Source organism: Oncorhynchus clarkii, chromosome 1, assembly GCF_045791955.1.
Source record: "Oncorhynchus clarkii lewisi isolate Uvic-CL-2024 chromosome 1, UVic_Ocla_1.0, whole genome shotgun sequence".
Taxonomy (NCBI): domain Eukaryota; kingdom Metazoa; phylum Chordata; class Actinopteri; order Salmoniformes; family Salmonidae; genus Oncorhynchus; species Oncorhynchus clarkii.
This window is the reverse complement of record NC_092147.1, coordinates 7,827,786-7,843,641: the sequence shown is the minus strand read 5'-3', so window position 1 is coordinate 7,843,641 and position 15,856 is coordinate 7,827,786. Positions and strand designations below refer to the sequence as shown.

The 15,856-nt window shown below is 42.0% G+C and overlaps 1 protein-coding gene across 5 annotated transcripts in view; it reads left to right on the top strand.

The window, feature by feature from the left end:
- LOC139417773 (run domain Beclin-1-interacting and cysteine-rich domain-containing protein-like) overlaps positions 1-15,856 on the top strand; it is a 68,594-nt gene that overhangs the window by 38,389 nt on the left and 14,349 nt on the right. For 3 of the 5 annotated variants that reach the window (XR_011635263.1, XR_011635265.1, XM_071166935.1), the window contains exon 11: positions 12,191-12,295. Coding sequence is in view for 2 of the 5 variants with exons in the window: in XM_071166935.1 (XP_071023036.1) it covers positions 12,191-12,295 (105 nt within the window). In the remaining 3 variants the exon portion in view is untranslated. Of the gene's footprint in view, positions 1-12,190; positions 12,296-15,374; positions 15,447-15,856 lie in introns of all 5 variants that reach the window. The other 2 variants (XR_011635253.1, XM_071166860.1) reach the window with 1 other exon arrangement.

Here is a 15,856-nt window from a genome sequence, read left to right as displayed (position 1 = left end):
GGGGGCGAGTGCGCTCCACCTGGGTTTTTCATATTGGAAATGCAACCCAAGTCAACATCCAAAAGAAAAATTTTGAAAAAATGATATTTTTTTCAAAAACTTTTTACCCCTTAAAAAAGTGCTTTCTGGGCCTTTTTTCGAATTTCTTTCGCTTTTTTTGTCAATTACACATGTGTAAGAACTGTATGAATATACTTTTGTCCAATTTTGATATCAAATTTTTTTTTTTTTAATTACATGCGCATAAGGCATATGTTTTGTCCATTTGCAATATGATTTCATAGGAAGTCAAAAGTCAAAAGTCAAAAATGTCAAAATTTGGTAAAAAACTTCACACATCCTTAAAAAAGTGCTTTCTGGACCGTTTTTCAAAATTCTTTCAATTTTTATGTCAATTACACATGTATAAGAACTTTATCAACATACTTTAGTCATACTTTATTATCATTTTTTTTTTTTTTACTAGTGCATAAGGCATATGTTTTCTCCATTTGGAATATGATTTCATAGGAAGTCAAAAGTCAAAGTCAAAAGTAACGATTTTCCTCCGTGCAACTGGTGATCTGAAATGTGCAACTGGTGATCTGAAATGTGCAACTGGTGATCTGAAATGTGCAACTGGTAACCCAAAAAAAAATAATTTGATTCTATGTTTCCTTACTTTTTCAAAGTCACTGTGCATTTGCAATATGTTTTAATGGGCAGGTACCATCACGAATTTGTCATGCTATAAAAATCCTGCAGGAATGTGAAATTGACTGGCCCGATGAACTCGGGATGGCTTTGCAGTGATTCTGGGTCATCTCAATCGCTCGTTTGGGTTGATTTCAGAATGTCGCTTTTGGTGATGTTTTTTCACTATAGAATCATATTGCAAATGCACGTGCAACTGCTCACCCAAAAAAAAAATGTTTAGATTTTTTTTGTTTATGTTTCCTTACTTTTTCAAAGTCACTGTGCATTTGCAATATGTTTTTTCACTATAGAATCATATTGCAAATGCACATGCAACTGGTCATCCCCCCAAAAATTTTTTAGATTTTTTTTGTTTATGTTTCCTTACTTTTTCAAAGTCACTGTGCATTTGCAATATGTTTTTTCACTATAGAATCATATTGCAAATGCACGTGCAACTGGTCATCCCCAAAAAAAATTTTAGATTTTTTTTGTTTATTTTTCCTTACTTTTTCAAAGTCACTGTGCATTTGCAATATGTTTTTTCACTATAGAATCATATTGCAAATGCACATGCAACTGGTCATCCCCCCCAAAAAAATTTAGATTTTTTTTATGTTTCCTTACTTTTTCAAAGTCACTGTGCATTTGCAATATGTTTTTTCACTATAGAATCATATTGCAAATGCACGTGCAACTGGTCACCCAAAAATAAAAATTTCGGATTTTTTTTGTTTATGTTTCCTTACTTTTTCAAAGTCACTGTGCATTTGCAATATGTTTTTTCACTATAGAATCATATTGCAAATGCACATGCAACTGGTCATCCCCCCCAAAAAAATTTAGATTTTTTTTGTTTATGTTTCCTTACTTTTTCAAAGTCACTGTGCATTTGCAATATGTTTTTTCACTATAGAATCATATTGCAAATGCACATGCAACTGGTCATCCCCCCCAAAAAATTTTAGATTTTTTTTGTTTATTTTTCCTTACTTTTTCAAAGTCACTGTGCATTTGCAATACGTTTTTTCACTATAGAATCATATTGCAAATGCACATGCAACTGGTGATCCCCCCCAAAAAAATTTAGATTTTTTTTATGTTTCCTTACTTTTTCAAAGTCACTGTGCATTTGCAATATGTTTTTTCACTATAGAATCATATTGCAAATGCACATGCAACTGGTCATCCCCCCCCAAAAAATGTAGATTTTTTTTGTTTATGTTTCCTTACTTTTTCAAAGTCACTGTGCATTTGCAATATGTTTTTTCACTATAGAATCATATTGCAAATGCACGTGCAACTGGTCATCCCCCAAAAAATTTTTTAGATTTTTTTTGTTTATTTTTCCTTACTTTTTCAAAGTCACTGTGCATTTGCAATATGTTTTTTCACTATAGAATCATATTGCAAATGCACATGCAACTGGTCATCCCCCCCAAAAAATTTTAGATTTTTTTTGTTTATGTTTCCTTACTTTTTCAAAGTCACTGTGCATTTGCAATATGTTTTTTCACTATAGAATCATATTGCAAATGCACGTGCAACTGGTCACCCAAAAATAAAAATTTTGGATTTTTTTTGTTTATGTTTCCTTACTTTTTCAAAGTCACTGTGCATTTGCAATATGTTTCAATGGGCAGGTACCATCACGAATTTGTCATGCTCAAAATTTTTTAGATGTATTTTTTTTTGTTTCTTACTTTTTCAAAGTCACTGTGCATTTGCAATATGTTTTAAAGGGCAGGTACCATCACGAATTTGTCATGCTATAAAAATCTTGCAGGAATGTGAAATTGACTGGCCCGATGAACTCGGGATGGCTTTGCAGTGATTCTGGGTCATCTCAATCGCTCGTTTGGGTTGATTTCAGAATGTCGCTTTTCGTGATGTTTTTTCACTATAGGATCATATTGCAAATGTACAAGAGTCAAGTGGACAAGAGTCCATCAGTCAATTAGATATCATTCTGACCACCAAACTGATACAAACTGACACCAAACCCACTTTTTCCAACTCGTTTAGTAGCCAACTATTACATACTTCAGAGCTGGCCCAAAATTCACAACCCCTTCGGTTCAAACCATAAAAAAACCATAAAACACGTAGTTACGTTCTAGCTGCGGGTCCATTTCTTATGTTATGTGTTGGCCTAGCTGAGGCGACCCCGAATCCCAAGTTTCGGCTCGATAGGTCATTTGGTGTCCGAGAAAAACCCTAATTGGTGCTGAAAATCCACTATTTTCCATGACTTGCTACGGGGTCCTTGAATGAGCTATTGGACAGAAACGTTGGGGTCTGTCTATATGGGCCGAGACGTTTGCAATGCACCTAGTCTTGCGACTCTGGGACATTTCTAAATGTCGTCATTTTCGTGATGCAAAAATGAATTGAAGTTATTTCAAATGTACGAGGCTGTTTCTCGGTCCGAGAACCGTCTAGAGCCACGTAACTCACCACGCACCATCTACGGGAGGTCTAGAACAGGTTTCTAAAGTTTCGGAACTCTAGGTCCGACGGTTCTTTTTTAGCTCCAACAAAGCTAACTATTGGAGCCACTGTCTGTCTCTACGCACCCCAATACGTCCCTCCTTCCAAGTTGTGTTTTAGTGTGATTTTTTTTTCCTTTGAATTTTTTGGGGAAAAATGACTGATTTACAGTTCATGGGGGTTGCCTAATCACACATATGAAGTTTTGGAAAGATCAGACTTTTTTAACCCTTCGAAACAGCCCCTGAGACACCAATTATGGCACTTCCGGTTGGCACAGGAAGTTATAAATCAACACATATCCTCATTGGGGTATGCTGTTACAGAATCCTGAGTTTTAAGTCCTTACGTTAAGAATTGACTGATCTACACAGGGTTGAATGCACTATGTCTATCAAACTGCATGCAGTGTATGGGTAAACACTTTTAGGGGCATTTTAACCACTTCCGGTTGGTCCAGGAAGCTTAGAATCAACACAGGTAGACCTCATAGTGGCCTGATGGACTGGTACCGAAGACAGGTTCATACGGCATTCATAACCCACATAGGCCTCAGGTTGAAATTAGGGGTGCAGGCAATGTATTCCTATGGGGAGAGATGACACTGTAATCTGTGAGATCAAAAAACACTGTTTTACTGTTAAGGGTTAATGCCACACGGTCAAGGTTAGGCTTGTTCAGATCGGGAGGACCTTAGGAACATTCATGTGGTGCAATTTTTCTTCTCACTCTAACGGTTCTCTCACTGTCACCCAAAAGCAAATGACATTGTGGTGCAGGCTTCATTTTGGGCCTACTATTCTAATGCTCGCTGCGCCTAGACCGAGCGAGCTACGGTCAAGCGGGATATCTCGCTGAACTCGGTACGGCCTAGGGATTATGGTAATGCCATTTCCTGCTCTCTGTGTCTTTAAGCACCGCACTTTATCACTCCATCCTTCCTGTGTGTGTGTGAGGGAGCTTTTCTTTGACATCTGTTGGGATTAATGACTGATTTACAGTTCAGAAGGGTTACCTAGTCACACATATGAAGTTTTGGAGAGATGTGACTTTTTTAACCCTTCGAAACAGAGAGTGTGACCCAATTAAAGGCACTTCCGGTTGGCACAGGAAGCTATAAGTAAACACATGTCTTGATTTACATAGCCACTTACAGAATCCCGAGTTTTAAGTCTTTACGTTAAGAATTGACTGATCTACACAGGGTTGAATGCACTATGTCTATCAAACTGCAGGCAGTGTATGGGTAAACACTTTTAGGGGCATTTTAACCACTTCCGGTTGCTCCAGGAAGCTTAGATTCGACACAGGTAGATCTCATAGTGGCCTGATGGACTGGTACCGAAGACAGGTTCATACGGCATTCATAACCCATATAGGCTTCAGGTTGAATTTTGTGGTGCAGGCTATGTATTCCTATGGGGAGAGATGTCACTGTAATCTGTGAGATCAAAAAACCCTGTTTTACTGTGAAGGGTTAATGCCACACGGTCAAGGTTAGGCTTGTTCAGATCGGGAGGACCTTAGGAACATTCATGTGGTGGAATTGTGCTTCTCACCCTAACGGTTCTCTCACTGCCACCCAAAATCAAATGACATTGTGGTGCAGGCTTCATTTTGGGCCTTCTTTTTTTCAAGTTTGCTGCACTCAGAACGAGCTACGGTCAAGCGGGGCGTCTCCTTGAACTCGGCACAGTCTGGAGACTATGGTGATGCCATTTTTTGTGTTGATTTCAGAATGCCATTTTGGTGATGGTCCCTCTCCGTTTAAACATATTGCAAATGTACAAAAGTCAACTAGCAAGTCAGTGTCCATCAGTCAATTAGATGTCATTATGACACCAAATGGATATCAATTGACACCAAACCCACTTTTTCCTACTCATTTAGTAGCCAACTATCACATATGTCAGAGCAGTCCCATAATTCACAGCGCCTTCGGTTTAAAACATAATAAAAAGGTAAAACACATAGTTACGTTCTAGCTGCGGGTCCAGTTCGGACATTATGTGAAGTCCTATGTGAGGCGACCCCGAATCCCGAGTTTCGGCTCGATAGGTCATTTGGTGTCCGAGAAAAACCCTAATTGGTGCTGAAAATCCACTTTTTTCCATGCCTTGCTACGGGGTCCTTGAACGAGCTATCGGACAGAAACGTTGGGGTCTGTCTCTATGGGCCGAGCCGGTTTCAATGCACCTAGCCTTGCGTCTCTGAGACTTTTCTAAACGTCGTCATTTTCGTAATGGTCAAAATGAATTGAAGGTATTGCAAATGTACGAGGCTGTTTCTCGGTCCGAGAACCGTCTAGAGCCACGTAACTCACCACGCACCATCGACCGGAGGTCTAGAACAGGTTTCTAAAGTTTCGGAACTCTAGGTCTGACGGTTCTTTTTTAGCTCGAACAAAGCTAACTAATTGCAGCCACTGTCTGTCTCTACGCACCCCAATACGTCCCTCCATCCAAGGTGTGTTTTAGTGTGATTTTTTTTTCCTTTGATTTTTTTGGGGAAAAATGACTGATTTACAGTTCATGGGGGTTGCCTAATCACACATATGAAGTTTTGGAAAGATCAGACTTTTTTAACCCCTCGAAACAGCCCCTGAGACACCAGTTATGGCACTTCCGGTTGGCACAGGAAGCTATAAATCAACACATATCCCCATTGGGGTATGCTGTTACAGAATCCTGAGTTTTAAGTCCTTACGTTAAGAACTGACTGATTTACACAGGGTTGAATGCACTATGTCTGTCAAACTGCAGGCAGGGTATGGGTAAACACTTTTAGGGGCATTTTAACCACTTCCGGTTGGTCCAGGAAGCTCAGAATCAACACAGGTAGACCTCATAGTGGCCTGATGGACTGGTACCGAAGACAGGTTCATACGGCATTCATAACCCATATAGACTTCAGGTTGAAATTAGGGGTGCAGGCAATGTATTCCTATGGGGAGAGATGACACTGTAATCTGTGAGATCAAAAAACACTGTTTTACTCTTAAGGGTTAATGCCACACGGTCAAGGTTAGGCTTGTACAGATCGGGAGGACCTTAGGAACATTCATGTGGTGGAATTTTTCTTCTCACCCTAACGGTTCTCTCACTGTCACTCAAAAGCAAATGACATTGTGGGGCAGGCTTCATTTTGGGCCTACTTTTCTAATGGTCGTTGCGCTTAGACCGAGCGAGCTACGGTCAAGCGGGATAGCTCGTTGAACTCAGCACAGTCTGGAGACTATGGTGATGCCATTTTTTGTGTTGATTTCAGAATGACATTTTGGTGATGGTCCCTCTCCGTTTAAACATATTGCAAATGCACAAAAGTCAACTAGCAAGTCAGTGTCCATCAGTCAATTAGATGTCATTATGACACCAAACCCACTTTTTACTACTCATTTAGAAGCCAACTATCACATATGTCAGAGCAGTCCCATAATTCACAGCGCCTTTAGTTTAAAACATAATAAAAAGGTAAAACACATAGTTACGTTCTAGCTGCGGGTCCAGTTCGGACATTATGTGAAGTCCTATGTGAGGCGACCCCGAATCCCGAGTTTCGGCTCGATAGGTCATTTGGTGTCCGAGAAAAACCCTAATTGGTGCTGAAAATCCACTTTTTTCCATGCCTTGCTACGGGGTCCTTGAACGAGCTATCGGACAGAAACGTTGGGGTCTGTCTCTATGGGCCGAGCCGGTTTCAATGCACCTAGCCTTGCGTCTCTGAGACTTTTCTAAACGTCGTCATTTTCGTAATGGTCAAAATGAATTGAAGGTATTGCAAATGTACGAGGCTGTTTCTCGGTCCGAGAACCGTCTAGAGCCACGTAACTCACCACGCACCATCGACCGGAGGTCTAGAACAGGTTTCTAAAGTTTCGGAACTCTAGGTCTGACGGTTCTTTTTTAGCTCGAACAAAGCTAACTATTGCAGCCACTGTCTGTCTCTACGCACCCCAATACGTCCCTCCATTCAAGTTGTGTTTTAGTGTGATTTTTTTTTCCTTTGAATTTTTTGGGGAAAAATGACTGATTTACAGTTCATGGGGGTTGCCTAATCACATATATGAAGTTTTGGACAGATCAGACTTTTTTAACCCTTTGAAACAGCCCCTGAGACACCAATTATGGCACTTCCGGTTGGCACAGGAAGCTATAAATCACCACATATCCTCATTGGGGTATGCTGTTACAGAATCCTGAGTTTTAAGTCTTTACGTTAACAACTGAGTTATTTACGGAGGGTTTAGTATGTGTGTGTTATTTCAGAAAATCATAGAAAATCACAGAAATCTCGCAGAGCTCCGCAGCACACTTTAAAAAGATTCGTATGAACACCCTGCAACTGGATCTGTAACCGTTGAAAAAAAAAAACGCCTATTTGTGACCATCGCCAAGTTGTCATTGTTCCGTTTCTCTTAAATGACGATAGATAAATGGCTGGTTCTTTTTTTATTGACACCGGAGGCTCCTTGACTTTGACCTGAAGTGGAAAAATAATTTCTCTATTTCCATTTAGGACCTTTAATCCCAGAAAAACGGCCATAACTCAAAAACCGTCGAGGCCTAGACGCCATCTTGTTCGGGGCCAACTGCCCATTATGCCAAACCTACGCTCACCGAGTTTCGGCTTCGAAATATTTTCCGTTTTCGAGATAAGGCCCCGTCGTGATTCGTGATGTTTTGCCAAATTGCCATATGATTCCGTATGCCCTCTTGTGGGAAATTCCGGGATAGCGGAAAAACGGTCAAAAACTTGTTTATTTTATAAAACGGAAACCGAATGTCCGACAAAGTTCATTTGATGACTTCCCGGTAGGTCTGGCCCTACCGCACGGCCCGACGCCGACCGCGAATTTTACAAACGATTTCGGACGTCTAGTAAGGGACCGTACATTTGCAATATGGACTTTCTCACTGATCATACACGAAATGCCGAAATGTTCCCTTAAGGTATGTGGAGGACTTAAGTTTTCCTGCTGCCGCTTATATGGCTCGGGGAATGCCTTCGTCAAACAACACTGTTTCACGACGCGTCAGTGACATGGCAGGAGATATTTTGAAACAATTACAGCTTTACAAGCCAGTGAATTTTATGTGTTACAGCTGGATGAGTCAACAGACGTGGCGGGCCTGGCACAGCTCCTGGTATGTCCGTTACATTTATGGAGGGTCAATTGAGGAAGACATCCTCTTTTTGTATTTTATTTAACCTTTATTTAACTAGGCAAGTCACTTAAAAAACTAACTCTTGTTTACAATGATGCCCTACACCGGACAATCCCGTATGACGCTGGGCCAATTGTGCGGTCTTAAGGCACTGCATCTCAGTGCAAGAGGCGTCACTACAGTCCCTGGTTCGAATCGAGGCGGTTTCACACGCGGCCGTGATTGGGAGTCCCATAGAGCGGCGCACAATTGGCCCAGCGTCGTCCGGGTTTGTCCGGGGTAGGTCGTCATTGTAAATAAGAATTTGTTCTTAACTGACTTGCCTAGTTTAACAAAGGTAAAAAAAATAAAAATACAGCCTTATATTTACCACCGCAAACCAATGCTGGCACGAAGACCGCACTCAACGAGCTGTATAACGCCATAAGCAAACAAGAAAATGCTCATCCAGAAGTGGCACTCCTAGTGGCCGGGGACGTTAATGCAGGCAAACTTAAATCTGTTTTACCTCGTTTCTACCAGCTTATCAAATGTGCAACCACCTTTACTCCACACACCGAGACGCGTACAAAGCTCTCCCTCGCCCTCCATTTGGCAAATCTGACCGTAATTCTATCCTCCTGATTCCTGCTTACAAGCATAAACGAAAGCAGGAAGTACCAGTGACTCGCTCAATATGGAAGCGGTCAGATGATGCGGATGCTACGCTACAGGACTGTTTTGCTAGCACAGATTGGAATATGTTCCGGGATTCATCCAATGACATTGAGGAGTATACCACCTTAGTCACTGGCTTCATCAATAAGTGCATTGACGATGTCTTCCCCACATACCATACGCACATATCGCAACCTGAAGCCATGGATTACCCGCAACATCCGCACCTAGCTAAAGGCTAGAGCTGCGTCTTTCAAGGAGTGGGACACTAATCCCGACGCTTATAAGAAATCCCGCTATGCCCTCAGACAAACCATCAAACAGGCAAAGCATCAATACATGACTAAGACTGAATCCTACTACACCGGTTGCGACGCTCGTTGCATGTGGCAGGGCATGAAAACTGTTACTGACTACAAAGGGAAACCCAGCCGTGAGCTACCCAGTGACTCGAGCCTACCAGACGAGCTAAATGCCTTTTATGTTCGCTTCGAGGCAAGCGACTCTGAAGCATGGATGAGGGCACCAGCTGTTCTGGACGACTGTGTGATCACGCTCTCCGTAGCCGATGTGAGCAAGACCTTAAAACAGGCCAACATTCACCGCTTGGCCAGACGGTTTACCAGGACATGTACTCAAAGCATGTGCGGACCAACTGGCAAGTGTTTTCACTGACATTTTCAACATCAGCTGTTCTGGACGACTGTGTGATCGCGCTCTCCATAGCTGATGTGAGTAAGACCTTTAAACAGGTCAACATTCACAAGGCCGCAGGGTCAGACGGATTACCAGGACATGTACTACGAGCATACGCTGACCAACTGACAAGTGTCTTCACTGACATTTTCAACCTCTCCCTGACCGAGTCTGTAATACCTACATGTTTCAAACAGACCACGATTTTCCTTGTGGCCAAGAAAGTGAAGGTAACCTGCCTAAATGATTACCGCCCTGTAGCACTCATGTTGGTAGCCATGAAGTGCTTTGAAAGGCTGGTCATGGCTCATTTTTGTTATTATCTATACAATAGGCCATAATTGATTTTGGCCCATTAGGCATGGCATATTACCAAGTTCAAGGAGCTTTCCATTTTGATTGGGTTATTTTGCCTAAAAACCTTTAAGCCTACTTGTAAAAAAAAAATGTCATTTGTATTTCTAAGTCACAGCCTACAGCGCATTCAGAAAGTATTCAGACCTCTTGACTTTTCCCACATTTTGTTACGTTACAGCCTTATTCTAAAATGAATGAAATACCATTTTGTCCTCATCAATCTACACACACAATACCCCATAATTACAAATACATTTATGCAAATGTATAAAAAATAAATAACGTACCTTATTTGCATAAATATTTAGACCCTTTGCTATGAGACTCTGTGCATCCTGTTTCTATTGATCCTCCTTGATGTTTCTACAACTTGATTTTAGTCCACCTGTGGTAAGTTCAACTGATTGGACATTATTTGTAAAGGCACACACCTGTCTATATAAGTTCCGACAGTTGACAGTGCATGTCACAGCAAAAACCAAGCCATGAGGTCGAAGGAATTGTCCGTAGAGCTCTGAGACAGGATTGTGTCGAAGCCCAGATCTGGGGACGGGTGCCAAAACATTTCTGCATTATCGAAGGTCCCCAAGAACACAGTGGCCTCCGTCATTCTTAAATGGATGAGGTTTATATCCACCAAGACTCTTCCTAGAGCTGGCCGCCCGGCCAAACTGATCAATGAGGGGAGAAGGGCCTTGGTCAGGGAGGTGACCAAAACCTGATGGTCACTCTGGCAGAGTTCCTCTATGGAGATGAGGGAACCTTCCAGAAGGACAACCATCTCTGCAGCACTCCACCAATCAGGCCTTTATGGTAGTGGCCAGACAGAAGCTACTCCTCAGTAAAAAGGCACGACAGCCCACTTGGACTTGCCAAAATGAACCTAAAGGACTCTCAGGCCATGAGAAACATGATTCTCTGGTCTGATGAAACTAAAATGTTGGCCTGAATGCCAAGCATCACATCTGAAGGAAGCCTGGCACCACCCCTACGATGAAGCATGGTGGTGGCAGCATCATGATGCGGGGATGTTTTTCAGCGGCAGGGACTGAGAGACTAGTCAGGATCGAGGGAAAGATGAACGGCGCAAAGAACCGAGATCCTCGAAGAAAACCTGCTCAGGACCTCAGACTGGGGTGATGGTTCACCTTCCAACAGGACAATGACCCTAAGCACACAGCCAAGACAACACAAGAGTGGCTTTGGGACAAGTCTCTGAATGTCCTTGAGTGGCCCAGCCAGAGCCCAGACTTGAACCTGATCAAATATTTCTGGGGGGACTTGAAAATGGCTGTGCAGCAATGCTCCCCCTCCAACCTGACCGAGTTTGAGAGGCTCTGCAGATGAGAATGGGAGAAACTCTCCAAATACAGGGTGTACCAAGCCTGTAGCCTCATACCCAAGAAGACTCGAGGCTGTCATCGCTGTCAAATGCACATCAACAAAATGTGCCAAAAATAAAGTCAAATCTGTTTTTGCTTTGTCATAATGCGGTATTGTATGTAAATTGATGAGGGGAAAAAACAATTGAATCCTTTTTCTAATAAGGCTGGAACGTAACAAAATGTGGAAGAAGTCAAGGGGTCTGAGTACTTTCCAAATGCTGTACTGTATAGACTATAATGTAAAGACTATAGTGATTTAATACAATGAAATGTTGTTTAAATGCTGAGGGCTTTATGTCCTTAACAGCCTATTTGTGTGGCGCTCGCAAATGCTTCACAATGTATTTCTTTCTAAGCTATAGCCTTGTAATAATTAAAATAATATAGCTGACATTTATTTTCGTTCCTTCTTAGGCGTATTCAAATACTTTTCATTCAAATCCATATCGTTTTGGTTTCAATACTTAAAAATGAAATGGTAGGTTCAGGTAGTCACAAAAATAGATGGGGATTTTTATTATTATTTTTTATTATTTTTTTCTCCCTTATGTGAGCACGGATCGGTTTTTAGCGGAGCGGTTTGAGCTGCTCGTCAGCACCGGGATTTCCAACCCCTCAACTTCGCTCACATCTTCTGGCACCCATAGAACTCCTCCATTTTGGGCTTAGTCCCCATGTCGTCATTTTGCTGGTATTCATTTTAACCATCTGGCTCTCTCCCCCCCCCCCCCCCCATCCCCCCCCCCCCCCATCCCCCTATTTTAGTGTTCCATTCAACAGACAGTGGGTGCTCCCGCAGGAGCTCCCAGGATTCCTTTCACCTGTCCAACTCCGGCTCGGCTGAGGAGGTGGAGGAGTGTGAGCTGAAAGGTAGAGCGAGGGAGGGGAGACATTAAATGCACGTCATGTCCCATATCATTCACCACCTCATCGGCAGGTGTCCCATCATATTCACCCACCAAGGCCGGAAAACGTCTCCCATTTTTACTGGCAGTCGTTAACATTGCTCTCTGGACTGTTAGGGAAAGATAGATTGGTGTGTGTGTGTGTGTTTTGTAAAAGTTATAAATATTTTATTATCTATGATAAGAGCATACGAAGGCAGGTTCATGTAAGGTTACTAGGCACAGGCTGGTAGTCATAACTGTGGCTTCACGAAAAGGGGTGGGTGTTTTTAACCTACACGCACAGACTTATTTGAATGAAAAAGATTAGAGGATGTGTTACGTTTTCTGTGGATCCAGCTTCTAAGATACTGTACCAGTCTTAACTAACAGGGTTTGTGGGCTAACACTTGAACACACATTATACCTAACATTGCGGCAGGGTAGCCTAGTGGTTAGAGTGTAGAGGCGGCAGGGTAGCTTAGTGGTTAGAGCGTTGGACTAGTAACCGGAAGGTTGCAAGTTCAAATCCCCGAGCTGACAAGGTACAAAATATGTCGTTCTGCCCCTGAACAGGCAGTTAACCCACTGTTCCTAGGGCCGTCATTGAAAATAAGAATTTGTTCTTAACTGACTTGCCTGGTTAAATAAAGGTAAAATAAAAAAATAAAAAATAAATTGCTGACTATCAGCATGGTTGGGTGGGCTTTAATGTGTGTTCCCATGTCCTTCATATGTGTAAGGGGTACACAAAGTACTGCTTTGTGGGTAGTGTATAGGATGTAGTATATATGTGGGTATGTAGTAGGTTAAAGGTTATGTGTGGGGGTGTGAGGTAGTATTTAGGTAGTGGTGTATACACACACTCATTCAAAATTTTGGGTCACTTTGAAATGTCCTTGTTTTTGAAAGAAAAGCAAAAAAACAAACATAACAAACAAACATAAAATAACCATTAAAATAACATCAAATTTTTTATATTTTTTTTGTTTTTTTTTGTTGAATTTTACCCCTTTTTCTCCCCAATTTCGTAGTATCCAATTGTTGTAGTAGCTACTATCTTGTCTCATCGCTACAACTCCCGTACGGGCTCGGGAGTTGTCATGCGTCCTCCGATACACAACCAACCAAGCCGCTGCTTCTTTAACACAGCGCACATCCAACCCGGAAGCCAGCCGCACCAATGCGCCGGAGGAAACACCGTGCACCTGGCCACCTTGGCTAGCGTACACTGCGCCCAGCCCGCCACAGGAGTCGCTGGTGCGCGATGAGACAAGGACACCCCTACCGACCACGCCCTCCCTAACCCGGGCGACGCTAGGCCAATTGTGCTAGGTTGGAGTCTTAAAACTCGTTTTTCAACCACTCCACAAATTTCTTGTTAACAAACTATAGTTTTGACAAGTAATTTTTCCCAAAATGGTTTGCAGACAGATTATTTCACTTATATCTGTATCACAATTCCAGTAGGTCAGAAGTTTACATACACTAAGTTGACTGTGCCTTTAAACAGCTTGGAAAATTCCAGAAAATTATGTCATGGCTTTAGAAGCTTCTAATAGACTAATTGACATCATTTGATTCAATTGGAGGTGTACCTGTGGATGTATTTCAAAGCCTACCTTCAAACTTAGTGCCTCTTTGCTTGACATCATGAGAAAATCAAAAGAAATCAATTGTAGACCTCCACAAGTCTGGTTCATCCTTGGGAGCAATTTCCATATGCTAGGAGGTACCACATTCGTCTGTACAAACAATAGTACGCAAGTATAAACGCCATGGGATCATGCAGCCGTGACACCGCTCAGGAAGGAGACGCGTTCTGTCTCCTAGAGATGAACGCACTTTGGTGCGAAAAGTGCAAATCAATCCCAGAACAACAGCAAAGGACCTTGTGAAGATGCTGGAGGAAACGGTTACAAAGTATCTATAGCCACAGTAAAATGAGTCCAATATCGACATAAGCTGAAAGGCCGCTCAGCAAGGAAGAAGCCACCTCCAAAAAAGGCCAGACTACTACTGCACATGGGGCCAAAGATTGTACTTTTTGGAGAAATGTCCTCTGGTCTGATGAAACAAAAATAGAACTGTTTGGCCATAATGACCATCGTTATGTTTGGAAGAAAAAGGGGGAGGCTTGCAAGCCGAAGAACACCATCCCAAACGTGAAGCCTGGGGGTGGCAGCATCTTGTTGTGGGGGTGCTTTGCTGCAGGAGGGACTGGTGCACTTCACAAACTAGATGGCTACATGAGGCAGGAGAATTATGTGGATATATTGAAGCAACATCTCAAGACATCAGTCAGGAAGTTAAAGCTTGGTCGCAAATGAGTATTCATAATGAACAATGACCCCAAGCATACTTCCAAAGTTGTGGCAAAATGGCTTAAGGACAACAATGTCAAGGTATTGGAGTGGCCATCACAAAGAACTGACCTCAATCCTATAGAAGATTTGTGGGCAGAACTGAAAAAGTGTGTGCGAGCAAGGAGGCCTACAGACCTGACTCAGTTACACCAGCTCTGTCAGGAGGAATGGGCCAAAATTCACCCAAGTTTGTGGAAGGCTACCTGACACGTTTGACCCAAGTTAAACAATTTAAAGGCAATGCTACCAAATACTAATTGAATGTATGTAAACTTCTGACCCACTGTGAATGTGATGAAAGAAATAAAAGCTGAAATTAATAATTCTCTACTATTATTATGACATTTCACATTCTTAAAATAAAGTGGTGATCCTAACTTACCTAAGACGGATACTTTTTACTAGGATTAAATGTCAGGAATTGTGAAACTGAGTTTTTAAATGTATTTAGCTAACTTGTATGTAAACTTCCGACTTCAACTGTTTTTGTTGGTGAGTAGTAATATATATTGTATATGTGGTGGTGTGTAGTACTATATAGTATATATGTGGTGGTGTGTAGTACTATATAGTATATATGTGGTGGTGTGTAGTACTATATAGTATATATGTGGTGGTGTGTAGTACTATATAGTATATATGTGGTGGTGTGTAGTATATATGTGGGGCTGGTTGCTGAGTGTAATCTATGTCTCTCAGATGGCTGTGAGGGCCAGTCCCTGATGGCGGTGTCTAAGAGTGTCTCCCTGTCGCACACCTCCCTCTTCTCAGGTATCTGGTCTGGTGGGGGCGGGGCGGGGCTAAGGAGGCCAGGGAGCTATGGGTTGGGCTCTATCCCAGTTTTCATTAACCAAATACACTGCTGGATTCTCCTGCTCCTGCTTTCTCCCGTTGTGCTCTATAAAAACAAACATGTGACTGTCTCAACTGTTCTGGGGAACTACGGTAAACTTCATCATGTAAAATAATGTGACCCGTGAAAGGAACAACATAATCGGCTTCATTACCTAAAGTATGTTTTGTGTGGGCCCATTTTTTTTTTGGGGGGGGGGGGGGATAAATATTGTGAAACACTATGATTCCACTATTACTCTAAATCTATTGACATTTACTGAAATGACAATGCAACTATATTACATATATCTCCTTTAAAATAAACATCAGATATGACACGTGCAAGA